The sequence below is a fragment of the Magnolia sinica genome, chromosome 13, assembly GCF_029962835.1.
Source record: "Magnolia sinica isolate HGM2019 chromosome 13, MsV1, whole genome shotgun sequence".
NCBI lineage: Eukaryota > Viridiplantae > Streptophyta > Magnoliopsida > Magnoliales > Magnoliaceae > Magnolia > Magnolia sinica.
The window spans coordinates 75243887-75270910 of record NC_080585.1 but is presented as its reverse complement, the minus strand read 5'-3'; the positions used below and the strand labels follow the sequence as shown (position 1 = coordinate 75270910).

Genomic DNA, 27024 nt, shown 5'->3' with positions numbered 1-27024 from the left:
TGGTACTCCGTCGAAGTTTCAGCCCCTCTGATGGGCAAGAATCTGAAAATCTATTTGTGTACTGTTATAGGATAGAACTTGGATACGAAAGAGGGTGAATCTGAAAGTGGAAGGGATGTAAAGGATGATGGATGTGGGGCGTAATGAAGTGGGGATGATTTGGGATGGTTGTGGCTTCGCACTACGGTAGTTAGTCCTTCGAGGAAGGGAGGGTTTCGCACGCAATTCGATTCTTCAACCCAAAGAGAGAAGAAGAAAACGTAGAATTTTTTAATTCATAAACTTCATTCAGAATACCCGCATTGGGTTCCTAGATCATTTAAGGTAGTGGGTCATGATCATGAGATCCGATGGTAGAATCTATATGATAATCGAGTTCACTCTAATGCTCCATAGCGCAACCCTTAACTATAAGGCCCTCCAAAGATGTCATCGTCGATCCAAATCGAAATTGGGGCTTGCTTCCTCGAATACGTGCGTAGGGTGGGGGGCGCGCGCATGGTGTCCCCATCACTTGCACAGGGTTGCGGATGGAGCTGCGTTCCAGGTGGAGAATGTATGGAGCAGTCTACGCTCAAGGTAGATGTTGCTCATGAGGTATTCAGGGTGACTTGGTAGAATGCAAGTCAAGGTGGAGATTGTTATGTAGGATGCCTTGGATTTTGCCAATTTGTTGTGCAGAGAAGTCCTGTCTCGGTTCGACCAGATCTATTTTCGGTCCCACAAAAAATTGGGTGGTTTCTCAGGTTGCACGCTGTGAAGATTTACATGATTTTGGTTTGACCGAAAGCTGTAATCGGTTTGGTTCGGTCCGACCGAAGGTCACATTCGGTCCGATCGAACGGGTCATGTAAATTAGCGCAAATCGGGGTATTTAAATCCAATCGCGATTAGGGCTTGTGATAACAAGTGTTTTCTCTCTAAAGGCAAGAGTTTACGAGGTGAGAGGGGTTTTTAAACACTTGTAAGAGCTTGGGAAATGATTTTCTCATGAGACTAGGGTTTTCCTAGGGTTGCAAATCACAAGGGGAGATCGGGTGCTTTTGTAATAGAAGAAGGTGCGTGGTGTAAATAAGTTTTTTATTGTAGTCGATCTCTGTCGCTTTGTGTTGTGGTTTTTTCCCACAATGGTTTTCTACGTAAAATATCTTGTGTTTTGTGGTTGCTTGCTTTATTTTGGTTTATTCGATTGTTCTATCTTCGTTGAGCTTCCGTTTGCACAGCGCACAGATTAACGGTGGTATTAAATTCGAATTTCTAATACCTAGGGCTGATCTGGGTTTGTTGAGGGCTCAAAATGTCAACACATATATTAACTGAAAGTTAACCAATTAAGTTATGGAATCATTGTTGCTAAGTCACACTACCAAAATCAAATTGTTTGAACGATTTTAAACATTAATTTGCAGACACTTGTTTTTTGAAATAGGACCAGTTGATATTTTTCATTCTTCACTGTCCAATGAATGTCCACTGATCCATTAATGGGATATCTGCAAATAGATTGCATGAATTTAAGGTTGATTTGGGGCACGAGTGGTCTGCCAAATCAATCCCAAATCAGCAACACTATTCATCCGAATCTAATTTTAATTTTTTCTTGAGATCTATTGGGGGAAATAATATCAAATTGTTAGGTGTATGGATTATATAATAGGACACAAAGGTCTCTAGACTCCGAATGTTGAAATGAAATACACGTGAGTCACAAGCTATGTAATAGACCGATACTATAAATAATAGTAAAACCTACAAATATGAGATGTTTTGGTATTACATTCATTCTAATAAATTTATATTGATATTATATAGTTAGAAAATTAAATATAAAAGGTTTGTAGTCAGTTCTAGGTTATTAGGTCCATAAATTTATCAACAGCCCGATTTAACATTCTCACCAAAGACCGGACTATTATACTACCATAAACATGTTCAAAATTATAAATGAATTTTTGAAGAAAAAATAAAAAAAAATCAACCGATACAGGGGCATATCGGCTGTTGCACCCCCTGTATCAGCCTTACATCGATTCAACGTATCAGTAACGGTGGGCATTGTTACACCAACCTTTACTACAATGGAACACCTTGGGCACTACACATCAGGTCTCTATGTGTGGATGTCTTAGAACCATTACACCTTGGCCAGTTACAATGTCGGTTTGTGGACCATTTAGAAAAGCTAATCCATCTATCATAATACAACTCATATGATGTAGAAAGCTGGGTATGCCATTAACATAGAGTGTGAGACTTTTAGGTCAAGTAGGTGATTGATTGGCTTCCAAGGCTAGATAAGTCAACATGCAGTTTGTGTAAATCTTCTTTTATACAATTTGTATTTAAAGCCTTTAAAAAAGCTTCCCACTGGATTTGTGGGCCCCATAATGACATATATTCGTGTTTATGGAATATTTGATTGGATTTGTGGGCATGTATTCCCATCAAATGCCTTAGCTTAACCCTCAATTAGCAGCAAGTGGTTGGATGGATGGAATGCTTGGATGCACCATTCCCTCAGCTTGGACAGAAGCTAACCTCTAGTTTTTGGGCTAGTGTTGGTCATTGCCTAGAATTCGGATTTTCCTATGTATCATGCTTTTCCCCCCCATTCTTTTATGTAGGGGTGTCAATGGGTCGGGCCAAACTCTGTCCAAGCTCAGCTTGCATTGTTCAACTTAAGCACAAACCCGGCTCGGGCTCGTGATGGGCCAAAATAGTCCAGCTTGAACCCGACCCAGAATGTTTATATAGGGCTAGGCCAAAGCTCGGCTCGGGCTCGGGCTCATGATGGGCCAAAATAGTCCAGCTTGAACCTGACCCAGAATGTCTATATAGGGCTAGGCCAAAGCTCGGCTTGAGCTCGAAACAATGCCCACAGAACTAAAGGGAAAAGCTAAACATAAAATGGTAACATCCACCAATCATTGTAAGTGAAAAGATAAAAGTGTTTCTTCGAAAGGGGATGATCATAGTTCTAATGTTTATCTAAAGACTAAGGTATTCTGTATCGGTAGCGGTGGCCGTAACGGTCACCACCATTATTAATATGGGTATCGGCCGCAACGACTGTAATGACTGTTATGACCCCCGTAACGGTTGGATTTATTTTTTTGCCTGAAAGTTTTTGGAAAAATATGTAGAAAATCAAGAATAATGTAAATATTCCAAATATGTATTCGGTTTTTTTTTTTTTTTTTTGAACATGTTTATGGTAGCGTAACAGTCCACTCTTTGGTGACAGTGTTGTACCGGGCTGTCTGGTGAATTTATGAATATGGTTATATGTCTCTAATGTTTGCACATCACAATCAAGCATTAGAACAAAATCGGAAAAAAAGCATAAATACCACCCTTGGAGCTTCAATTCATTCAAATTGCTTAAATCTACAGTTTTAATCTTAAAAACTATAGTAAGAGTGGTCAAAATCTACTGTAAAATGATTTAGGAGAGTTTTGGAATGAAAAAAGTGGAAAAATGAGGAGGAACATGGATTTAAATAAGAAAAAAGTGGCCATTTTTCGACTGTTACCCTGTAACGGCCGACACAGTTCCAAAAAACGATCTGCTCCGTTTCACTCCCATATTGCGTAACGGTCACTGCGTATTAGCCTTTACAACCCTATCATAATTGATACAAAACACCTTGCTTAAGACCCTTTTCGGGGCAATTGAAAGAACGTCAAGCAGACAGTGAGGATGAAGAGTCTTCCCCACAGTCGGTGTCGTGGAAGGCGTGTGAGTGTGGATCAAATTAGCGAGGAACAGGGAGTAAGCGTCTGTGGGTATTGCAATGGATTGAAGAGGGTGAAGAGATGCAAGTTCAGAAGCACAAGGAGAGCTTAGGTTTTCTATTGGTTGGAAGGAGGGAGTTTATAAGTTCAAGCCCGACGGCCCGAAATGGGCTTGAATTTTAAGCAGGAGCCTGCCTCTTGGGGCTGATACTCTAGCCCATGTCCAGCCCGAGGTGGGCCAGGCCTCGAAGCCCAACGAGCCAACCCAGCCCATTGACAGCCCTACTTATATGGAAATTGGTGATGCAATTTGATACTCCAGCTCAAGCCCGGCCCGGAAGCCCAACGAACCGACCCAGTCCATTGACATCCCTACTTCTATGGAAGTTGGTGATGCGATTGTATGGTTCAGATTGGTTAATTGCCACTGCATCCTATATTAGTATGTGTTCTTTCTTCTCTCGCTGCCTTGTAAGCTGAGATTTTCACTGCATTTCATTTGACCATTGATCTTCAAACTATCTTCCGCTGTAAGTGTTGGGATGTGAATAGCATGTCCATCTCAACTTCAAAACACTCCTTTTCATAATTTACCGATTTGACTGTTGAGTTACCAGTCACTTTTCCTTCAATTCAGCCGATGATTCATCTTTTGGTCCATCTCTAATCTAACCGTTGATACATCAGTATATTTATCAATGGATCTGCTAGGTGATTCATCAATGGATTGCTCAAGATTGATCCATCAGTTGATTCATTGATATATACTAGAGTCATTCCATCGGTGGATCCAACCGTCGATCCATCTGTTCAGTCATCAATCAATTCAATGCTGAATTCTTCATGTTCATCATCTTGCATTGTGATTTGTGATGCTTCTGTCATCCATGTCTTTCTCTGGATTTTCAGATTGCTCCTTCACCAAGGCAAGAGCTTAGTACTCATTGTCGTTGTATTTTCACTCTACTATGTAACCAAGTAATGAGATCCATTGTGACCTTTGTTTCTGTGGAGGCCGTCAATGATGCCGTGTAGCTGTTCTTTTATTTTCTTGTTTGTTTGCCAAGTTTTCTCGTCATCTGCAACATCTCCCTCAACATCTCATTCTGTATCATCCTACCACTGTATTATGTTCTACTATCAAAATTTGACACCAAATTTGGTGAACAGTAGGCAGGAATAGGGGCAGATCCGGATTTTTTCTTTTTGTTTAAAAGGGTTGAAATTTGTGCTTCATGTGGAGACGTCATGGGCTAAAAATTTAGGGAGAAGTAGCTGCTGGACAGATTAATGGACTATTTTTGGGATCAAGTAGGGCTAGGGATGGGGCTGTTATAAGCTTGATTTGGGTTGGATGGTGGATAGATGTTGGGTGCCTGTTTTAGGTTGAATGTGGCCAGATTGTGGGGGACTATTTGGGTGCCAGTTTTTAGGCTGAATCTTGATATTCAAGATATCTCCAACATAACGATATATGCCGATATTTTCCTGATGGCGTCCAAATATTCAAAATCTTTGATCTCCTCTTTATATTTTACCAATTTATCTATTTTGCTATTTCTTTTTATTTAAATTTTTAGCGAGATTTTCGAGAATATGCCCCCTGCAACACAATGAACATGCTTGGTATCTCTAACTTCAGATTTTGGACCAGGTTTCTATTACATTGATTTTGTGATATGGATATAATTTGAGCCATTGAATTCCTTATGGTTAGTGGGAAAGTGGTTCTTTTCTTTACTTGTGATAATCAACATCTGGTAGATAATGATTTTTTTTTTTGTTTTTTTTGTTTTTTGTTTTAGGTGATGCGAAATCTCCCTAAAAAGCACCAAACATTGTTGTTTAGTGCAACCATGCCAGTGGAGATTGAAGCGCTTGCACAGGTATGATACTTGCTAGATAAATGTGAAGTATATCCTTGAGAAGAGAATTTAGTATTCTCTTCATGGTGCATGTGAGATCAAGGCCACTTACAAGCAAGCCCACAGTGAACATCCCCTGGCCCAATAATCAGGCTGGTTCTCTTTTCAGGTTGGCCACATGTATGTTTGTTGTTAGATATGGACCTTTGGTCAGTCGAATTCTTACGATCCATTTTTTCGTACTCTCATGTCCTACTTGATGAGTTGACAGACCCATTTATGGGCCAGGGTTCATGGTGGGGCCCACATGAGGACCCAGAACTCACTGCATTTGCTCCCTTCAGTCTGCTTTTAAGAGGCTTCTCAGTCCTCATTTCACATATAACCTTCTCTGGGATCTACTTGGTAGTCTTGGATTCCTGGTTATGAGATATGGATTCTTTCCAATTCAGTTTTGTCACTAGATGAATTGACTGCACCATTTTCAGTTATATTTTCAGCATGTGTATGTTTAATTGTTAAAACATCTTCTGAATTGGTATATTGCTTTGAGTATAATGCATACTAGGCTGTTTGACGTGTGATGCACATGGTGAGAGGAACGAAAAGAGAGATCGGGCAGAGGTAAACTTGGAAAACACTTGGGTACCTTGCCTGGTTACCCCACCGGTGCTTCTTTCAATAGGGTAAATGAATTAATGTGCATAAAATCTACGCTGTCCGTCAAGTAAATTACACTTTGTTTGGTCTTGATTCGAAAAATTAGGCTGATTCAATTCTCATGTGGGCCACCCTATAAACTTACACCTAAAACCTCTGAATTTACGTGATATTGCCCAACTAAAGCTTGCAATACTATGATGTTTGGGTAATTCTTTTATCGTGATGAGGCACATCAGATGAATGGATTGGATGGTACATAAACACCACGGTAGGCCCTCTGCACAAAACTATGTGTGGGTGTTCCTTCCCAACTGTTTCCTATGGTGTGGCTTAACTGAGTTTTGGACGATCATGATTTTTGGGTTCAATGGTTAGAATAGGGCCGTGTACCTGATGGACGAGGTGCATCTCATGGAAGTTCCACCCACGTGGCTTTTTGTTCATGAAATTAACCCTGGTGGGTACTTAGCTGCGACTTGACAAGTGCTAGTGATAGTTGGCTTTGGTGAGAGAAATTTGGCATGTGCATAAACTGTTGAGTGGCATTTGCAGGTGAAATCTTAATGCACGTTGTTGAGCACACATTTTTGAATCCTAAAATACCCATAGCTTTATTTTAAATGTCTTTTGCATGTCCCTTAAATATGCAAACCTATTCACCGTTGCAGCGGCAAAAATGTCTGCCACTATTTGTGTTATATTATGATAGATTTAATACAATTAGGTCTAGGTTGGTATTTTCAGCACAACTTCCAAGTAGGGTTCTCAATGGGCCCGGCTTGGGCCAAGAAAAATCCAAATTTTGAATACCCAGCCCGAACAATTTAGAATCAGGGTTGAAGACAACCCCAGGCTCGGCCTGTTGACAACCCTACTTCCAGGTGCAAATTAAAGTTGCACAGTTCTATTTTATTTCTGACTTCACCCATTAATATACATGCAACTAGGTCTAGGTTGGTATTTTCAGCGCAACTTCCAAGTAGGGTTGTCAATGGGTCAAGCAAAATCCAAATTTTGAATACCCAGCCCGAACAATTTAGAATCAGGGTTGAAGACAACCCCAGGCTCGGCCTGTTGACAGCCCTACTTCCAGGTGCAAATTATAGTTGCACAGTTCTATTTATTTCTGACTTTACCCATTACCATACATGACTACAATCACTAGCCATTACCACACATTTTAAAAGAAATACATGAGTACAAATACTTCTCGGTCAGTTTCTGCATTGAATTTAAGTGCTTTCTCTGCTAAGACTGAATTGAGGCTGCTCTCCAATTTAGAATTAAGTTTCCTTTCATCTTAAAAAAGAAAAAAGTTTCCTTCCATCTTATAACTGATCCTTATAGAAAAGCTTTTTGGTTCTTTTTTTGTTTTCTTTGCTTGCTGTTTTTTTTCCCCACATGATTTATTGTGGCGAATGTCATATGAGACCTTTGGCTTTACATGTCTTTCAAATTTGGTTTGGTTCTATGATTTGAGTAGAATTAATTGGCTTTCTATTTGGGGTGGTGGGGGAACTGGGAAAGACATTAAATGGGTTCCATTTTCTCCATTTTCCTGCTCCTTCGATACCAAATATCTCAATGGGGTAGCAGTGGAATGGGAAGGTCCCATTCCTAATTCAATTGAGATATTGGTAGGCATCCACAGGTAAAATCAGAACTTTCAAATGCACCCTCAGATAGTGGGTACTTGCATTTACACATGATGCCTAGAAAAATGGTTATGAGGAAAGTGTTTGTTGGATCTCATGTGAACTTCATGGAATGAGAATGTGTGGAGATTGTTGTTAGTATCACCTTTGTGTGGTGCATGTTGGCTCATGGCCAAACAATTCTATCATCTATCCATACTTACATTTCAATTTGAGAACTCTGTTCTGCCGTTGTGGTTTTATTCATTCTTTAGGTGAGTGATTTTGTGCCTTGTGAAGTATTTTCGCACAAACTTCTTTTTGACTATCCTTTGTTTATTGTAATTAAGGAGTATCTAAGCAATCCTGTGCAAGTAAAGGTGGGAAAAGTAAGTAGCCCGACAGCAAACGTATCTCAGATTTTGGAGAAGGTTACTGAAAGCGAGAAGGTTAGCTTATCTGGAAACTTATGTGAAAAGTAACGTAAGCTTGAAATTTTATTTTCTGAATTAGTGCTTGAATATTGATAATCGTATTTTGGGACTAGATTGGTGCATCAGTTTTAGTTTCCAATTTCATCTATGCAACTTAGTTAATTCTATTATGCTTGTGCTATCTGTAGCAATATGCCCCTTTGATTATTTTTCAATTATTAGAACTTAAATGCTCTTTGCACTCCTTAATTTGTATGTGGTAAAGTTGAATACTGTGCTGGGCTTTGCTGTCCCTTTGCCAACTGTGAGGTGAGTCATCGTATAGTGACCAGAGAGAAGTTCCGCTAAGCTCAGGATAATTTATAGGGAGTGGGTCGTGTATCCATGTGTTCTGTTGTGTCGGAAGCTCCATCTCCACTTGGGGAGGTGGTACTCGCTTTAAATTCCTAAATTGGAAATTATTGTTATTAATTGTGGTATTATTTCTTCAGGGGGCTCAAAATGACCATAGTTTCTGGATGAGTGCGGTGCACCAGTTCCCTTATCTGGTGTGCTGGACTAATGTCAACACGTGGTTCAGTGATCCATTATCCAGATCATTCACTAGGTTTGTCTTGCTTTGGATGGATTACTATCTGCAAACTGCATGAGTTGATGATTCTACTCATCTGATTCGTGGATTTTTTTTCTTATACTTGACCATTGCAATATTCTTCTCTGCCATTCCTGTCCATTTGTAGCTCCTAGCTCCCAGATCTGTTAGAGAGCGTCTGATTACTGAGGTTTTCCTATCATGGTCAAATGTGGTGGGACCCACTTGATGAGGTGTCTGGATCATGAGCCATTTTTCTGATTTGTCATTTTCTTGTAGGAGCTCGTGATAAGGAGCAATGGTGCATGGTGCAGCGAATACATAACCTTTTTGGGTCTAGACTGTTCTTTGGTGTGGTTATTTATGAATATTTGCATGAATTTGGCCATACCATTCTCTTACATCATTACACGGCAATCAAGCATTTATCCTTGATGTATTTAGTATATCTTGACTGATTTAATTGATTGATTGTTAGACAAACACAATATGGTTGTAATGTTTCATATGGTGTTTCAGATTGATCGGCTTCTGGCTTTGCTTGTGGAGGAGTCATGTCAATCTGAAAGATCCGGCCATCCCCTTCCCCTAACTATTGTTTTTGTTGAAAGGAAGGTATTGAGGTTGCATAGATGCATTTGAATTTCATTTCTTACAAAAGAGAATTCATCATGATCCATCAAAAATTACATTTACACTGATGTAACAAGAAGATGCCTTCTGTACATGCGGGGCCCATGGTTTCGTGATCTAGACTGTCAATCTGATGGGAGTATTGATATGTGCAGAGTGCCCCAAAACCTCTCGAATTAGAATATCCTAATCATCTAGTCGGGCATTTTTTCAGTGAAATGCTGACTGTTGCAGCATTGCTTTTCTTAGCTGTTTATTTGCATGCCGCAAATCAAAGTGTTAGGATAGTCCCCATTGAGAAGATCTAGATCATGGTCCATGCACTATGGGTCTCCATCATATTGGCATGGTCTTGATTGTCCAACCATGGGCCCAAAATTACCAAGGACCCTAGGATACCATGTGTCCTCAACTCAAGGTTTGCATAATGTATTTTCAATATCATTCATGTGCATATTCATTCATGCCACGAAACTGTAACCCATTCATATATTAAGAATTACAGGATTCTCAACCTGTGTTACTGAATAATATACTCCAGTTTTCAAATTTGACAAGTGGGGGACCATTTTTCTGTAATCTAGACCTTTGGTGTGTTGCATATGACCATGTACTATGGACCTTGTTCCAAAATTCTGTTTGATAGGACAATCTTAACCTGTGGGATTGTGGTCCACAAATACATGATTGAGAAGAGTAATACAGTTAGTGTCTGGATTCAACTGAAAAGAGTCCCATGATTGGTGGATCAGATATTTAAATCTAGGATATATATATATTTTTGGTGTTCCAGATTCAACTGAACTGCACTTGGCAACTCAATATGCTCTTTAAAGCCTTGTTCTGAGGATCTGATAATTCTGTATGCAGTATTCACACCGCTACTTTCTTGATTAATGCATAGAATCCTGTAGTTCCCTTCATATATATGATCCATTGAGCCGATCCCAACTAGCTGGGACAAGGCTATGATGATTATTGTGATTATTTCCATCTTCTAATTCTTTTAAGAAAAATCCTAAAGTGGGAAGCTAAATGCTCTTTCAGACTAGGTGTGATGAAGTGGCTGAAGCTTTAGTGGCACAAGGTCTACATGCAGTTGCTCTTCATGGAGGTCGTAGTCAAAGTGAAAGAGAAGCTGCTCTTCGTGATTTTAGGAATGGTTCTACCAACATCTTGGTATTTTGTCTACATATCCTTTTCCTGTCTTTATTCCATCTAAAAAGGACTCGCATATAAATGACTTGAGATCTGTAAAGATGATTCAATCAATATCTTATTTTGTGTGGGCTTCGTATGTAGGTCGCGACGGATGTTGCCTCTCGTGGTCTGGATGTTACAGGAGTTGCTCATGTTGTTAACCTGGATCTTCCAAAGGTACGTCTGGCTGCAAGTAGGACCAATCAACACCATCGAATGACAGTCATTTGCCATATAGAGGCTCATCATTTAAATCCCAGTAACTAAGAGTACAAAATTTCATTGAGTTCAGTCCGTTTGTGGCTTACACTCCATTTTTGGGGGTCACGTTATTGAAGATTATCACATCTCCTGTCTGGGATTTGTTGGCTTTTCTGCATCTCTTTTCTTTTCAAAACAAGTATATTTAACTAGAAGAGAAATTCTTATTGTGCATGCACTTCATGAAGTTCCATGAAGTGTCCATGACATTTTCTACTGTACATGTGCCACTGGTGATGGTTATCAGTAAAACTGATTTTGTGTGCACCATGTGGATGGGGCATCGTCCAAAAAATAATGCAATTGGAATACGGTATCCATCCGATCAGTGGCCTAAAAAATGACCTGTTGACTAAAAGAAAGCAATGGTCTAGATTCAATTGGGGAAACTCGCACGTCAGTTGGATGGTCAAGAGTTGTCCAATCACCACGGATGTTTCGCCTTATGGCCCATCCATCTAGTGGCCCAGCGGAATAATCCCAATTGATGGGGTTTTTTCCCCAGGCTTGACCAGTCGTAAGCCTCACTCGACCAGTCGAGGGCTGGTGCACGACCAGTCGTGGAGTGGCTCGATTCGTTTTCCAGCGAGTTGAGGTTTTGGATTTCCGAGGTACTTGACCAGTCGTGGGATGTGCTTGACCACTCGAAGGTGCCGCTCGACTGGTCGAGGATTCTGCACGACTAGTCGAGCTTACGCAAATTTGAGTCCGGATCTTGTGTGGACTGCGGAAATTTGAGGGGTTTCGCTATGGTGCGAAAGGGAGTTTCCTAAACTATAAATAGGGGTCCCTAAGGCTTTTCTAGGGTATGAAAGAGGTAATGCAAGAGGGTTTCCTAAAGCTTTGCAAGGGTTTGAAATGGTTTAGGGCTATCAAAGGTGGAGACAGAGAGAGAAAGAGAGGAAGCTTGTGGAAGGGAGGTTATGCTCGTAGAGGTGATGTACTGTGCACTCGACATCTCAGGGCTTCTACGTCCTCATGATCGGTGAGATCTCTCCGGTTTTCTTTTATTCTCTTACTATTTATCCACTCCTGTGTGAGTGAAGAAGGTTGTAACGTTCTACTTCATAGTGGATTGTTGATCTGGACAAGGTCCCGTGGTTTTTACCTCTTTGAGGGTTTTCCACGTAAAAAATCTCTTGTGTGGTGTGGTTTGTGCTTTGATTTATTTCATTGCTTTATTATCCCATAATTCTGGTTTGTTTTGGGAGGCTAGATCCTAAGGTTTTGTGGAAGGCCCCTAACAAAGTAGTATCAGAGCTAAGTTCATTGAACGGAGTGAGATCGGTTTTTGAATTATGGAAGGTGGCTTATCAAGGATGATCAGCCTTAATGGTTCTAACTAGACCACATGGAAGGCTAAGATGGAGGACTTGCTTTATTGTAAGGACCTATATTTTCCAATCTTTTAGGCATATCAGCAAAATCTAAGGATATGTCTGATGATGATTGAAAGAAGTGAACCGGAAGGTGGTGGGGTTTATTAGACAATGGTTGGACGATTTCGTATTCCACCATGTGTCTACGGAGACCTCAGCCGCTAGCCTATGGCTGGAATTACAAGGGTTGTATGAGAGGAAGACAGCCGGTAATAAGATTTTTTTGATAAGGCGACTTGTGAATCTCAAGTTCAAATATGGTGGTTCTGTGGCCGAGCACATGAATGAGGTCAGCAATATAGTGAACCAGCTCTCCGCTATGAAGATGGTCCTGGATGATGAACTGCAGGCTTTGTTATTGCTTAGTTCGTTGCCTGACAATTGAGAGACATTGGTGGTGCCTCTAAGTAACTCCGCGCCAGACGGAAAGATATCCATGGAATATGTAACTAGCTGTCTCTTCAATGAGGAGACAAGGAGGAAGTCTCAGGGGACTACTCAGCAAGAGGCCCTTGTGACAAGGAACGGGGGAGATGAAAGAACAGGAAGGGCGGGAAGGCCCGAGATAAATCAAGAGGCAAGTCGAGTAACAGAAAGGATGTTGAATACTGGAATTGTGGCAAGAAGGGCCACTATAAGCATGAATGTCGTAAGAATAAGAACGACAAGAAAGTAAAAGGAAAGGAGAAGGAAGATGAATCAGATTCCACTGCGGTCGCTTCAGATGGCAACGTTATAGTTATTCTTTCAGCAGATCATGATGTATGTCTCATGGCTACGAGTCAGGACATCGATTGGGTGATAGACTCAGGGCCTCGTTTCATGCGACTTTACGCAGGGATTTCTTCACAAGCTACAAGTCAGGTGAATATGGGACCGTGAAGATGAGAAATTTTGGCATATCGAAGATCGTAGGGGTCGGTGATATTTGTGTGAAGACCGATGTGGGCTGTACATTGGTTCTTAAGGTGTGAGGCATATCCCAGACCTTCGCCTCAACTTGATGTCGACGGGAAGATTGGATGATGATGGCTATGAAAGCCGGTTTGCTGGTGGGCGCTGGAAGCTCATTAAGGGTTCGTTGATCGCAGCCAGAGGAAAGAAGTGTTGCACCCTTTACAAGGCAAGTGTCAGTGTGTGCAAGGGTGGGTTGAACGCAGTGGAAGATTCAGCTATTGACATCTGGCACAGGCGTCTAGGCCACATGAGTGAAAAATGGCTTCAGCTACTAGCGAGGAAGTGACTCCTTCCAGACGTGACAGGTATACCTCTCAAAACCTGTATTGATTGTTTATCAGGGAAACAGCATAGAGTTTCATTCGTTAAATCTGCTTCTCATGTTAATAAAGTGCATGCATTAGATTTGGTTTATTCTGATGTTTGTGGTCCTATGAGGATAAAAACCTTGGGTGGGGCATTGTATTTTGTTACTATTATAGATGATGCATCTAGGAGGGTTTGAGTTTATGCTTTGAAATCCAAGGACGAGGTTTTTCGTGTGTTTAAATTATTTCATGCTATGGTCGAGGGAGAGACAGGTGGATCATTGAAGTGCATCCGCACTGACAATGGTGGGGAATATATCGGTGACTTCCACGAATATTGTAAGTCCTTAGGTATACGGCATGAACAGACGGTTCTCAAAACCCCCCAACATAATGGTGTAGCTGAGCGAATGAATCGCACCATTGTAGAGAGAATCAGATGCATGTTATCCCATGCGAAATTGCCCAAGATGTTCTGTGGAGAAGCAATACACAGCAGTGTATCTGATAAACAGGTCTCCATCAGCCCCGTTGAATGGAGAAGTGCTTGAGAAGGTGTAGACTGGACAGGATCTATTGTACAGTCATCTCAGGGTGTTTGGATGCAGTGTATCCGTTCACGTACCAAAGGACGAGAGGTCCAAGCTTGATATGAAGATCAGGCAGTGCGTGTTCTTGGGGTACGGTGATAAAAAATTCGGTTACAGATTGTGGGATCCGACCGAGAAGAAACTCGTTAGGAGCAGAAATGCGGTTTTCTTTGAAGATCAATGTATAGAAGACATTGGTAAGCCAGAGAAGAACCAGCCTAGTTCAGGTGAGCTAGAGGACATGGATCCGATTATTCCTCTCGTGGTGCTTGATGATGGGGGAGTACAACAAGGTGTAGAGGATGAGGGAGTTCCTTCAGAAGATGAACTAGGGGAGCAACCCCCACTTCATCCACCTGTTGAGCCATAGGTGAGGAGGTCATCTAGGGATAGACAGCCATCCAAGAGGTACTCGCAGCATGAGTACATTATGCTGACTGATGGGGAAGAGGCAGAAGATTATTCTGAGGCCCTAGCCGACGAGCATAAAGGGGAGTGGTTGAAAGCTATATAAGAGGAGAAGGAATCCTTGCATAAGAACCACACCTATGATATGGTGAAATTGCCTGAGGGCAAGAAAGCTTTGAGAAACAAGTGGGTGTTCAGAAAGAAGGTTGGGCAGAAGAATTCACATACGAGATTCAAGGCCAGACTTGTGGTGAAAGGGTTCGGTTAGAGAAAAGGTATAGACTTCGAGGAGATTCTCACCAGTGGTGAAGATGACATCCATACGGGTGTTGCTTGGGTTGACGGCTAGCAGGGATCTGGAGATAAAATAGTTAGATGTTAAAACTGCCTTTCTCCATGGTGACCTGGAAGAAAAGATCTACATGCATCAACCAGAGGGGTTCGAAGTCAAGGGCAAGAAGCATATGGTGTGTAGGTTGAGGAAGAGCTTGTATGGGTTGAAACAAGCTCCATGACAATGGTACAAGAAGTTCGACTTATTCATGTTACAGCATGGGTATGACAGAATGAAGTTGGACCACTGTGTGTTCACGCACAAGTTCTCAGATGATGATTTCTTAGTTCTGCTATTATACGTTGATGACATGCTCATCATGGGAAAAGACATCAAGAAGATCGACATGTTGAAACAGGAGCTGGGTAAGTCGTTTGCGATGAAAGACTTGGGCCCGGCAAATAGATCCTAGGAATGGAGATAACCCTTGACAGAAGCAGCAGGAAGCTTTGGCTGTTACAAAAGCGGTATATTAAGAAAGTCCTAGAGCGGTTCAATATGAATGTAGCGAAGCCGATCAGTACTCCACTGGATGATCACTTTAGATTGAGCGACAGGCAGTGTCCCAAGATGAAGGTAGAGGTGGAAGAGATGCTGAAGGTACCCTACGCGTTAGCTGTAGGATGTATGATATGGTGTGTACACGCCTAGACATAGCATATGCGGTTGGTGTTGTCAGCCGGTATCTTGCCAATCCTGGCAAAGAGCATTGGGCAGCGGTGAAATGGATATTGCGGTATCTAAGAGGCTCATCCAAGTTGAGCCTATGATATGGTGATGGTAAACCTGTGTTAGAGGGTTACACAGATGTAGATATGACAGGTGACATAGACTCCAGGAATTCTACATCGGGGTTCATGTTCACGTTTGCAGGGGGAGCGGTTTCTTGGCAGAGCAAGCTACAAAAGGTCGTAGCATTGTCGACGACAGAGGCCGAGTACATTGCAGTCACAGAGGCATGTAAAGAGATGCTTTGGATGAAGAGATTCCTACAGGAACTTAGCTTGAAGCAGGAGCAGCACGTGGTCTATTGCGATAGTTAAAGTGCTATATACTTGAGCAAGAATCCAAGTTAGCACTCCAAGTCGAAGCACATAGAGATTCGGTATCACTGGATCAAGGATACTTTGGAACAAAAGGTGTTACAGCTTAAGAAGGTCCACACGACCGATAATGGGTTAGACATGATGACCAAGGCTTTGCTCAAGGGCAAGTTTGAGGTTTGTAGAAACCAGGCTTGCTTGAAGAAGGTGAATCCTTCCTGGGTCAAAAAGGAGGAGATTTGATGGGGTTTTTTCCCCAAGCTCGACCCGTCGTAAGCCTCACTCGACCGTTCAAGGGCTGGTGCACGACCAGTCGTGGACTGGCTCGACTCGTTTTCCAGCGAGTTGAAGTTTTGAATTTCTGAGGTACTCGACTAGTCATGGGATGTGCTCGACCGGTCAAAGGTGCCACTCGACTAGTCGAGGATTCTGTACGACTAGTCGAGCTTACGCAGATTTGAGTCCGGATCTTGTGCGGACTGCGGAAATTTGAGGCGGTTTCGCCATGGTGTGAAAGGGAGTTTCCTAAACTATAAATAGGGGTCCCTAGGGCTTTTCTAGGGTATGAAAGAGGTAACGCAAGAGGGTTTTCTAAAGCTTTGCAAGAGTTTGCTAAAGGGTTTAGGGCTGTCAAAGGTGAGAGAGAGAGAGAGAGAGAGAGAGAGAGAGAGAGAGAGAGAGCTTGTGGAAGGGAGGTTATGCTACGTCCTCGTGATCGGTGAGATCTCTTCGGTTTTCTTTTATTCTCTTACTGTTTATTCACTCCTGCGTGAGTGAAGAAGGTTGTAACGTTTTACTTCATAGTGGATTGTTGATTTGGACGAGGTCCCGTGGTTTTTACCTCTTTGAGGGTTTTCCACGTAAAAAATCTCTTGTGTGGTGTGGTTTGTGCTTTGATTTATTTCATTGCTTTATTATCCCATAATTCTGGTTTGTTTTGGGAGGCTAGATCCTAAGGTTTTGTGCAAGGCCCCTAACACCAATGGCTATTTGTGTTTTCATTGTGAAAAGTGGAAAGGACACTTCATAGAGATTCTATGATGCATATAGCATATTAGCAGTTCTGTTATTAAAGTCAGAAGGAATCATCAAAATTACAAGTAACTGCATATGGAACACCATGCCTGAAAGTTCTAACTTGGATGCTCTGATGATAGACAATGGAGGATTATGTGCATCGGATTGGAAGGACTGGGCGTGCAGGATCAACAGGCCAAGCTACTTCATTTTATACCGATCGGGACATGGTGCTTACCTCTGCTGTTTTTTGGTTCTTGGTTTTTATTTTTATGTATTGATGTTCACATGATAATCAATTCTTTTTCTCATTCGGGTTTGTTGGTGACATTTTGTAGTTCCTTGTGGCACATATAAGGAAGGCAATTGCAGATGCAGAGTCTGGAAATTCTGTGTCGTATGCAACTGGAAAAGTATGTTTGCTTTTTTCACTTTTCAGTTTTTAATCATCAAATACCAAGGTATGTTATGCAGTTAAATAAAACAAAGAGAAATGAACCGGTGCTCTTAGAGCACCAAGTTATATGGATCCTAGTTCCACTGGGATTCTTGGACGGTCAAATCAAATGATCTTGACTGCAATGTTGTCAAAATCGTTATCATATTGCAAATCATATAAATCACAAATCATATCATAAATCTGAAGATTTTTTTTTTCTATATATATATATATATAAAATCTGAAAATGTAAATAAATCAGAAATGATAAAAATTCATCAGTCATCCATTTCCCATCAATTTGCACCAAGAAAAGTAATACATTTCACGATATTGGCAATTGAGAGCTTGTATATGATATACTTTTCTCAAGGTATTAAAAAATGGTTAACGTTAACAGTGGGAACCGTTACATGTTATGGGGCTGTAACAGCCATTATGGGAAAAATGGTCGGTAACGGCCATCACGGCCCTGTAACAGTGTATTAGGGCTGATACAGATTTTTTTTAGTCGGCTATAATGGTAATTATGATGGCCAGTACAGCTACTGTTACCGTTATTGAATATCTTGACTTGTCATGATAGTGTTAAAGGACTCTTGCTTTTTCCATTATGATCTTTCTTTCAAGAAATTTACCTTAAAAAACATAAAAAAATGTCCTTTAATACTTTTAGCTATATTGAGTGTAGAATTACGTTGGGAAAATTGGTACCTGATTATGTTGGCTGTAGAAAAAGGTATTTTGATTTCTTTGGTTTGCGCATTTGAATATCAAAATCCCCAAATATCCTCTCTTATAAGAGATAAAATAAAAGAATAATTGACCTTTTTTAAATGATTCTTAAAGCTCCCACCAATTTGAAAACACAAAAATGAAAGTCAAATAAAGTTTTAGAGAAAAAGAACAAGTATAATTTGAATTGTAAATTGGGGTTGGTATCTTAAGTACTAGGATTCAAATCATAGAATCGTAGGATTCATAGAATTGTAGGATTCATCTAAAAAGGGATTCAAGGTGGGATTCAAATCATTTTGCCTATGATTCAACTCAATTCATAAATCATGCATCAGAAATTGTAGGATTTTGACAAATATGCCTGCTTGTCCATTTGTTGACCACGCATTTCATGGGCTACCATGCAAATATGACACCGATTAGATGACTCTACAAATCACATCCCTAACAGAACTATCTCGTAGCTATCAAACAATCCTAGCCAACCCATGATTTCTCTTATGTCAATGCTATATATATATATATATATATATATATATACAAGCTTTGGGTGAGAGTCAGGCCATTCATCAGGTGTCCCATCATCAGGGTCATGGGCCCATGGCCCAAAAATCAGTCTGGTTTGGTCATTGGCTATCTGCACATACCAAAGAAATGGCCAGTTAAAAAGGATCGACTGGCATTTTGCACTTGAAGTAGCCTTTCAAAAAAAAAAAAAAAAAAAAAAAAAAACCAACTTGAAGTTGCTTGTTTGTCTCACCTGTTTTTCAGTTCACTGCATACACCTGGTGGTGTTGCCTGCCTGTTTTTTGGTCCACGGCCTATTCGTGGGAAAGGAGTACCAAAAGATGTCTCCTCTGGTGTACGATACCTGTATTTTGTAAGCCATGCTAACTAGTGTTCCTGTGGACTACCATCCTTAGAGATAAGCTTTGCAGTTAAAAGGGTGTCTATAACTTTCTTATTTGTCGTAAGTTTGTATTATAAGAAGGGATACGTTCCTCTGTTTTCTTCAAGTAATGGAATTCATTCTTTCATCTCCTAAAGTATCCTAGCCTCTTTTTCCCTCAATCTTATGCCTTATCTCCTGCTAGATGGTTTCACTGAATAGATCCATTAACTACCCTGTTTCTATATGGCTGTATGATTGCTTCTGACTAATGAAGTCCGCTCTGCTGACCAAAAGAAGGATGTATTCCTCATATAATACAAAATTACACCAAATAACGTAACTTACAGCTACCCTTTTAATTGCAAAGCTGATCTCCAAGTATGGTAGTCCTAAGGAAAACTAGTTAGGTGCCGTTTGATAAACTGAAAAATAAGCTCTGAAAATTAAGTGCTGAAAACTTAAAAGTGTTGAATTATAATTTTGAAATAATTTTAGGGATATTTTAGTCAAAAGTGAAAAGAAATTTTAATGCACCATTACTTTCAGCATTCAGCCTTCAGCATTAAGTGGAGGGGAGCTGAAAAACAAAAAGACATTTTTAGTGAAAATTAATTTAAGCACTTAATAAGTTGGATTTGCTAAAATTTAAGCTGCTAGATTTTATCTAGTGCTTCTAAGATCATTTTAGAAGCCCAAGGAGCTTTCCTAGCTAATCAGCAGATCGTGGATTCTACCCTTCTTGCTCATGAATGCCTCAATTTCCGTAATAGAGAAGTCCTGGGGTGTGTGGTGTGCAAGCTACATCTGGAGAAAGCTTTTGATCATATTGACTGGGGATATCTTGATTACCTTTTGAGTTTTGAGCATATTTGGTTTTGGTAAAAAATGGCGCGGTTGGATTCACTCTTGACTTTCTTTGGCTTTCTTCTTGGTGCTTGTCAATAGCTCCCCTAAAGGATTCTTCTCTTCGACCAGAGGCCTTAGACAATTCCTTTTTTGTGCTTGCCTCTGAAGGGTTAAGCTGATTGCTTTCCCAAGGTGAGCATTTGGGTCTATTCAATGGCTTCAAAGTCTCCCCCGCTAGCTCCCCTATTTCCCACATCCAATTTGCAAATGATACCCTTCTGTTTTGTGAAGCCTCCCCTTTTGTTGTGCTTAATTTGAGGAAGGTGGTCAGGTGTTTTGAGGCCATCTTCGGGCTTAAGATCAACCTTGCAAAAAGGAAATGCTTGGTATTAACATTTTAGACCCATTGCTGTCCAGTCTGGTTGTGGCTTTCGGTTGTAAGATTGGAAGCTTCCCCTCCACTTCCTTGGGGTTTCCCTTGTGCATTGGCAAACCTCCTATTCACCTTTGGGATGTTATCATCGAAAGGATGGAGAGGAAACGCTCCAATGGGAAGTCCCGATGTTTGTCTATGGGAGGTCATCTCACCCTTATTTAGGCTTCTCTATCCAGTCTGCCTTCCTATTACCTGTCTATTCCACTACCCTAAATCCATTGTAACTAGAATAGACAAGCTAAGAATGTTTTTTCTTTGGAATGATAGCCTTGACTGTAAAAAAATTTCACCTCCTTAGCTGGTTTGTAGGCCTTACAAGGGGGATCAAGGTCTTATATGATGTTAACCAGTCTTTGCTTGTGAAATGGCTTTGGCGCTTTGGTAACAAAGGCCAAAGATGGAGGGAAGGTATCTCCTGCAAATATGGCATGGCGGAAGGGGGTTGGTTCACCAAACCTTCCTCCTTTTATAGGTCTTCCACTGTTTGGAAGGCCATCTACTCTTCTTTGCCCCTCTTTTGGGAAGGTATCTCTTTCAGCCTTGGAGATGGGTCAGGGATTAGATTTGGCTCGATCCTTGGCTTTCTTTAGATCTCTAGTTGAATTTTTTTCAGCTCTGGTTAGTGTCTCAGTTGATCCCTCAATTTCTATTGCTAATTGCTTCTCTTCTATGGGCTCAAGTGCCCAGTTCCCCTCCGTATAAGAGACCTCCCCGATGTAGAGGTGGCTGAGCTCCTGGACTTGCTCAAGCTCCATCAAGGCATTTAACCTAACTCGGACGAGGAAGATAGCCTTTGATGGATGCTCTCTCCCTTTGGTCAGTTCTCCAATTCCTTTTGGAAGTTCATTAGAGCTCGGAATGGTTCCAATTTCACAACATCCTCTCCATTCCTTTCTTTGGTTCTACAGAGATCCCCCTAGATTCATGGGTTTGTTTGGATCCTCGCTTGGGGCAGAAGCCTTTAACTCTGGACAACTTGCGGTGCTGTGGCTTGATCCTGCCCAGCATGTGCCCTGTGTGAAGCAGACGCAGAATATGTCCTCCACCTCTTCATGTATTGTTGATTCTCTTCTCAAATTTGGTCTACCATCATCTGATCCTTCAACATGCTTTGGGTTATTCCAAGTGACATTTCTTCCTTTCTCTTCACATGGCATGGCCTCCACTCTGGGAAGGACTTTAGCCTGCTTTGGCGTCTCACACTAATGGCAACCTTGTGGGCCGTCTGGAAAGAGAAAAACTCTCGGTGCTTCAGAGACCAGTTCTTCCCCCTCCAAAGTCTCAGCACAAGTCATCAGGGATGTAAAGTTCTAGTCCTCTTCTTTCAACCTGGCAAACTCATTTACATTTAACTCCCTCCCCTCGTGAGCTGGGCTCTTCCCAGGGTCCTCTCAGGCTCTCCTCTTGCTTCCTTTATGTTTCTTTGTTTTGTTGTCCTACGTGCTGCTTTGGGTTTTTTGTTTCTTGGGTTCTTGAGTTGTGTAGCTACTTTATGTTAGTTTTGTTTCCGTGTTTTTGTTTTCTTTAGGTTGCTTCGGCTCCCTTTTAATAAAATTTCAATCTTCAAAAAAAAAAAAGAAAAAAAGAAAAAAAAAAGTTAGATTTGCCAAACGATCTGAATAAGTGAAAATCACTGAAAATATCAAAATTTAGTGATTAGTGCTGAAAATAAGTCTGGCTTATAAATTATAGGTATGGTACACTAAAGGAGACAAATCTTTTGGTCCTCCTTTTCCACCAATATGGACCGACCTTGCATTGACATGCCTCATGGGTATTTGCAGGGAGAGCCATATTAAGATGTTAGTCCCATTAGCAACCTTAGGTCTTTATGATGTGGTTGTTGCTTCAAGAGCTGGGATGAGTGCTTGATCTTCGTCGAGAGGGATCTACCTCTTGGTGCGAGACATTGGATTGTTAATGTGAATTGGTCCATGGTTTTCATTATTCAATTAGTCAATATATAGATGAGTACCAGGGTATCCCAAATCGGTTACGTTTCGGCTGTAATGGCCAATACGTAACGGTAACGGCAGTTACCATTACACAATACGGGGCTGAAACGGAGAGGTGCAGAAAATGGAACCGAAACGGCCGTTACGGGGCCCTAACGGTCGTTACAAGGCATAACGACCGTTACGAGCCCGTAACAGTTGTTACGGGCAATAACCCTAGAAGACAATACGAAAAAAAAAGGAAAGAAAAGAAAAAACGAAAAAAGAAAAGAAATGAAAAGAAAAACCGAAAAAAAAAAAAAAAAACTAACCTTATTCTCGCTTCTTCTTCTTCTTCTTCTTCTTCTTCTTCTTCGCGGCGCTGCTGCAATTCATCGCAGTGCGCTGCAATTCCTCCTCCTGCTTCTTCTTCTTCTTTCCCCTCTGGTGCAACTCCCTCTCCACCCTTTCTTTTTCCCTCTTGTTTTCTCCTTCTCTCTCATTTTCCCTTTCTTTCCTTCTCATTTATTTTTATTTTTATTTTTATTTTTCCCTCTCATTTCTCTCCCTTTGTCGCAGTCTCAAAAAAAATGAATAGGGGGCGTGGCCGGACCCGGATTAGATACTGACAGGTTAGTAACAAGTCGGCTATTGAAGTGACGTCACCAAGTTCTGTGGGCCCCACTATGATGTATGTGTTGTATCCACACCGTCCATCCATTTTGAGATATTATTTAGGGCATGAGCCAAAGAATGAGCCAGATAAAAAGATGTAGTAGACCCCACCACAGAAAACAGTGGGGAGAGTGATTCCCACCATTGAAACTATCCCAAGGCCCACCATAATTTTTATTTGAAATCCAACCCGTTCAAAAGTTAAAAAAGACATGAAATAAGGTAAAACACAGATATAAGCTTGATCTAAAACTTCCGTGGCCTTTAGAAGTTTTTAAGGGTGGGTGTCACTGTCCCCACAGTTTTCTGTGCTGGGGTCCACTGAAGCTTTGGATTTAACTCATTCTTTGGATATTGCCCTAAAATGATCTCTACAAATGGATGGAAGGTGTGGATACAAAACATACATTATGGTGGGGCCCACGGAACTTGGTGACGTCACTTCAGTAGCGTGTCTCGCTACTCAACCTGTAGGTAGCTAATCCGCGCCCGCCACGCACCTTATTTTATCGGTAGTCTACGGCGCATGCCGCTTAGTGCACTTGCACTATTTTAGTGCATGCGGCCCACCTTGATTTATGTGTTGTATTATATATTCATGCCACCCATCAGTTTTTCCTGATCATTTCAAGGCATAGTCCCTAAAAGGAAGCAGATCCAGATCTCAAGTGGCCCGCACAGTAGGATTGAATGTCCACCGTGCACTTGCATAGTTTTTGTGCATGTGGTCCACTTTGATTTATGTGTTATATTATATATCCATGCCACCCATCAGTTTTTCTTGATCATTTCAAGGCATGGTCCCTAAAATGAAGCAGATCCGGATCTTAAGTGGACCGCACAGTGGGATTGAATGCCCGCTAAAAACTTATTATGACCCACTGTAATGTTTATTTACCATTGAAACTGTTGATAAGGTTGCATGGACATGGATCAAGGAAAACACAAGTCGCAACTTAAAAAATAATATTAACAAAAAAAAAAAAAAATATAAGTTTTAATTGTGGGAATTCAATCCCTATTGTGTGGTCCACCAAAGATTTGGATTTGCCTCATTTTTTGGACCATGCCCTAGAATGAGTTGGCAAAAAGGATGGACAACATGGATAAACAACAAATGCATCAAGGTGGGTCCTATGTTCAGGGCATCATTCACTAGTGGTCCACCTAAGATTTAAATCTACCTGATTTTTTGGATCATGCTTTAAAATGAGTTGGCAAAATAGATTGATGGCATGGATATACAAATACATCAAGGTGGACCCTAATTTCAAGGCCTCACCCACTAGTGGTCCACCTTAGATCTGGATCTACCTCATTTTTGGAACATGCCTTAAAATAATTTGATAAAACAGATGGATGTCATTGATATACAATACATACTGCATACATCATGGTGGGCCCTATGTACATGGCCGTAAAAATTGTCCATGAGGCATACATTAACTCAAAATTAATAAATTAAATTATGGCACTATTGTTGCCAAGTCACAATTCCAAAATTAAATTGTTTAAATGATTCTCACTGTTAATTTGCAAACACTTGTTTTTTTGAAATGTGATCATTTGATATTTCTCATTCTTCACTGTTCAATAAATATCCACCAATCCATTAGTGAGATAAGTGCCAATAGATTGCATGAATTTAACGTTGATTTGGGGTATCGAATGATTCACTAAATCAGCTCTAAATCGACAACACTATATTTACTTGAATATAATTTCAAATTTTTTCTTAAGATTTATTGTGAAGAATTATATTAATTTGTTAGATATATGAATTACATAATTGGACATAAAAGTCTCTAGATTGTATGTTGAAATAAAACGTACACAAGTCACAAGGTATGTAATATACCAATACCTACAAATATGAAATATGAGATATTTTGGTATTAGATTCATTCTAATTAATTTATATTGATATTATATAGTTAGATAATTAAATATAAAAGATCTATAGCCAATACTAGGTTGTTAGGTTCATAAATTCATTAGGCAGACCGATACAACTTCTCACCAAAGAGTGGACTGTTACACCACTACAAACATGTTCCAAATTATAAATGAATGTATATTTGGAATATTTCGGATTTAATTCATATTTTTTCATATTTTTTTGGCAAAAAAAATAAAAATTGCACCATTACGGGCTGTTACGCCCCCGTATCACTGTTATGCCCCCGTATCCGTATCGGTATCGGTGGGCACTGTTACGCCAACCGATATCGATACGGAATATCTTGAGTATATAATTAACTTAAGATAAGCCTAACCCAATACAAGATCGTAACAATCCAAAAATAGCAATAACAAAATTACAAACAAATCCTTACCCTAACAAATCTATACATTTGGAATGCGATTTTATATTTTATTCAAACTAGTCTCTTTCCATTGGTTTTTATTCTAATTTTGTTCTCATATCCTATCACTTTATAAATTCCTTTGTTATTCTCAAAACTACCTTAGGCTATGTTACAGAGCTATATGTATAAACGGTGGAATTTGATATGAGCACAAAGTATTATATCAAGCCAACCCTGAAGAAAGGATTCGTGGATTCCACAATGTATTTTTCATTAGTTTTAATGAATATTATATATGCACAAGTGATAAGAGTTATTAATTGCATTTGAATATTTGTGAGTTTGGGTAAATTCTCTATATTGGTTAATGGTTCTTCGAACGGATATTTCTGTGCTTCTAGAGGGTTGGGGCAAGCAGATCCTTTGTCCCCATATTTATTTGTGGCAGTGATGGAAGCTTTTAGTAGAATGATTGATAGAGGAGCAGTGGTGGGTCTTGTGGGAGTATTTTGGGTCAATAATTTGGATCTCTAGATAACTCATCTTCAGTATGTAGATATAATACTTTTCTATTGTGTGAAGCTAAGGAATCATTAGTAGACATTTTGAGAATGATTATAGTTTGGTTTGAAGTAGTCTTGGGTTGGAAGGTTAATATTGGTAACATCAAGCTATTGGGGGTTTGTATTTCACGGGAGGAGGTGGGTTTATTCGTGAGTATTTTCAGCTGTAAGGAAGGATCCTTTCCGGCGTCGTATCTCGCTCTTCCCCTATGTATTGGAAAGTCTACCAAGCACCTTTGGGATAAAGTAATAGAGAGATTCGAATGTAAGTTATCTAAAAGGAAGAGTAGGCATTTATTTTTGGGAGGAAGGCTAACTCTAATTAAGGCAACAATGTCAAATCTCGCGGTTTACTATATGTCTTTGTTTAAGTGTTCGATAAATTAGGAAAAAATTAGGTGGGACTTCTTGTGGAAGGGGGTGGAAGAAAAACACATATTCCATCTTATGAAATGGGAAGATGTTTGGAAATCTTGGGATCAAGGGGGAGCTAGTCTTAGAAAGTTGGAAGTAATGAATCTTGCTTTATTAGGCAAGTGGGTTTGGAGATTTGGGGTAGAAGAGGGTAGTTTGTGGATAGAGATAGTGGGTAGGAAATATGGGGTGGAGAAAGGTAGTTTGTGGATAGAGATGGTGGGTAGGAAATATGGGGTGGAAGAAGGGGGTAGGTGGATTTGGTCCTCTTCATTGTATTGGGCTTCATTTATGTGGAAGTCGGTGGCGTTGCTAAAAAATAGTGTGAGAAGGGATAGTTTTTCTTTTGGGTAATGGCAATAGAATTAGTTTTTTGGAGGATATTTGAGTGGGGGAGTAAAAGTTAAGTGCTCTTTTCCCTTGTTTTGGCAAGGATGTCTTTAGAGGGTAATTTATTAGTTGAAAGATGTTTTAGTATGCAAGGTGAGGAAGTTTTTGGGCCCCACCTTATAGGGGGAATTTAGATGATGAAGAATTTAAGGAGTTAGTTAACTTGTTGGTTCTGCTCTCCAAGATGTGTCCAGTGTTATCAAAGGACTCGTTGGTTTGGTTAAAAGGAAAGTTTGGTAGATTCTCAGTGAAGTCCTTTTTCATTATGCTCAATGGAGGTAGAAGGGGAGGGTTTAGTCAGTCAGCTTATGTATGGCGGTATGGTGGTCCTCCAA

General features: G+C 40.5%; 1 protein-coding gene across 3 annotated transcripts in view; it reads left to right on the top strand.

Moving 5' to 3' along the window:
• Positions 1-27024, top strand: part of LOC131223864 (ATP-dependent RNA helicase DBP2-like) — an 81702-nt gene that overhangs the window by 31600 nt on the left and 23078 nt on the right. For all 3 annotated transcript variants that reach the window (XM_058219393.1, XM_058219391.1, XM_058219392.1), the window contains exons 7-13: positions 5541-5621; positions 8248-8346; positions 9443-9538; positions 10604-10735; positions 10859-10933; positions 17194-17283; positions 17392-17466. In XM_058219393.1, coding sequence (XP_058075376.1) covers positions 5541-5621; positions 8248-8346; positions 9443-9538; positions 10604-10735; positions 10859-10933; positions 17194-17283; positions 17392-17466 — 648 coding nt within the window. The remainder of the gene's footprint in view (positions 1-5540; positions 5622-8247; positions 8347-9442; positions 9539-10603; positions 10736-10858; positions 10934-17193; positions 17284-17391; positions 17467-27024) is intronic.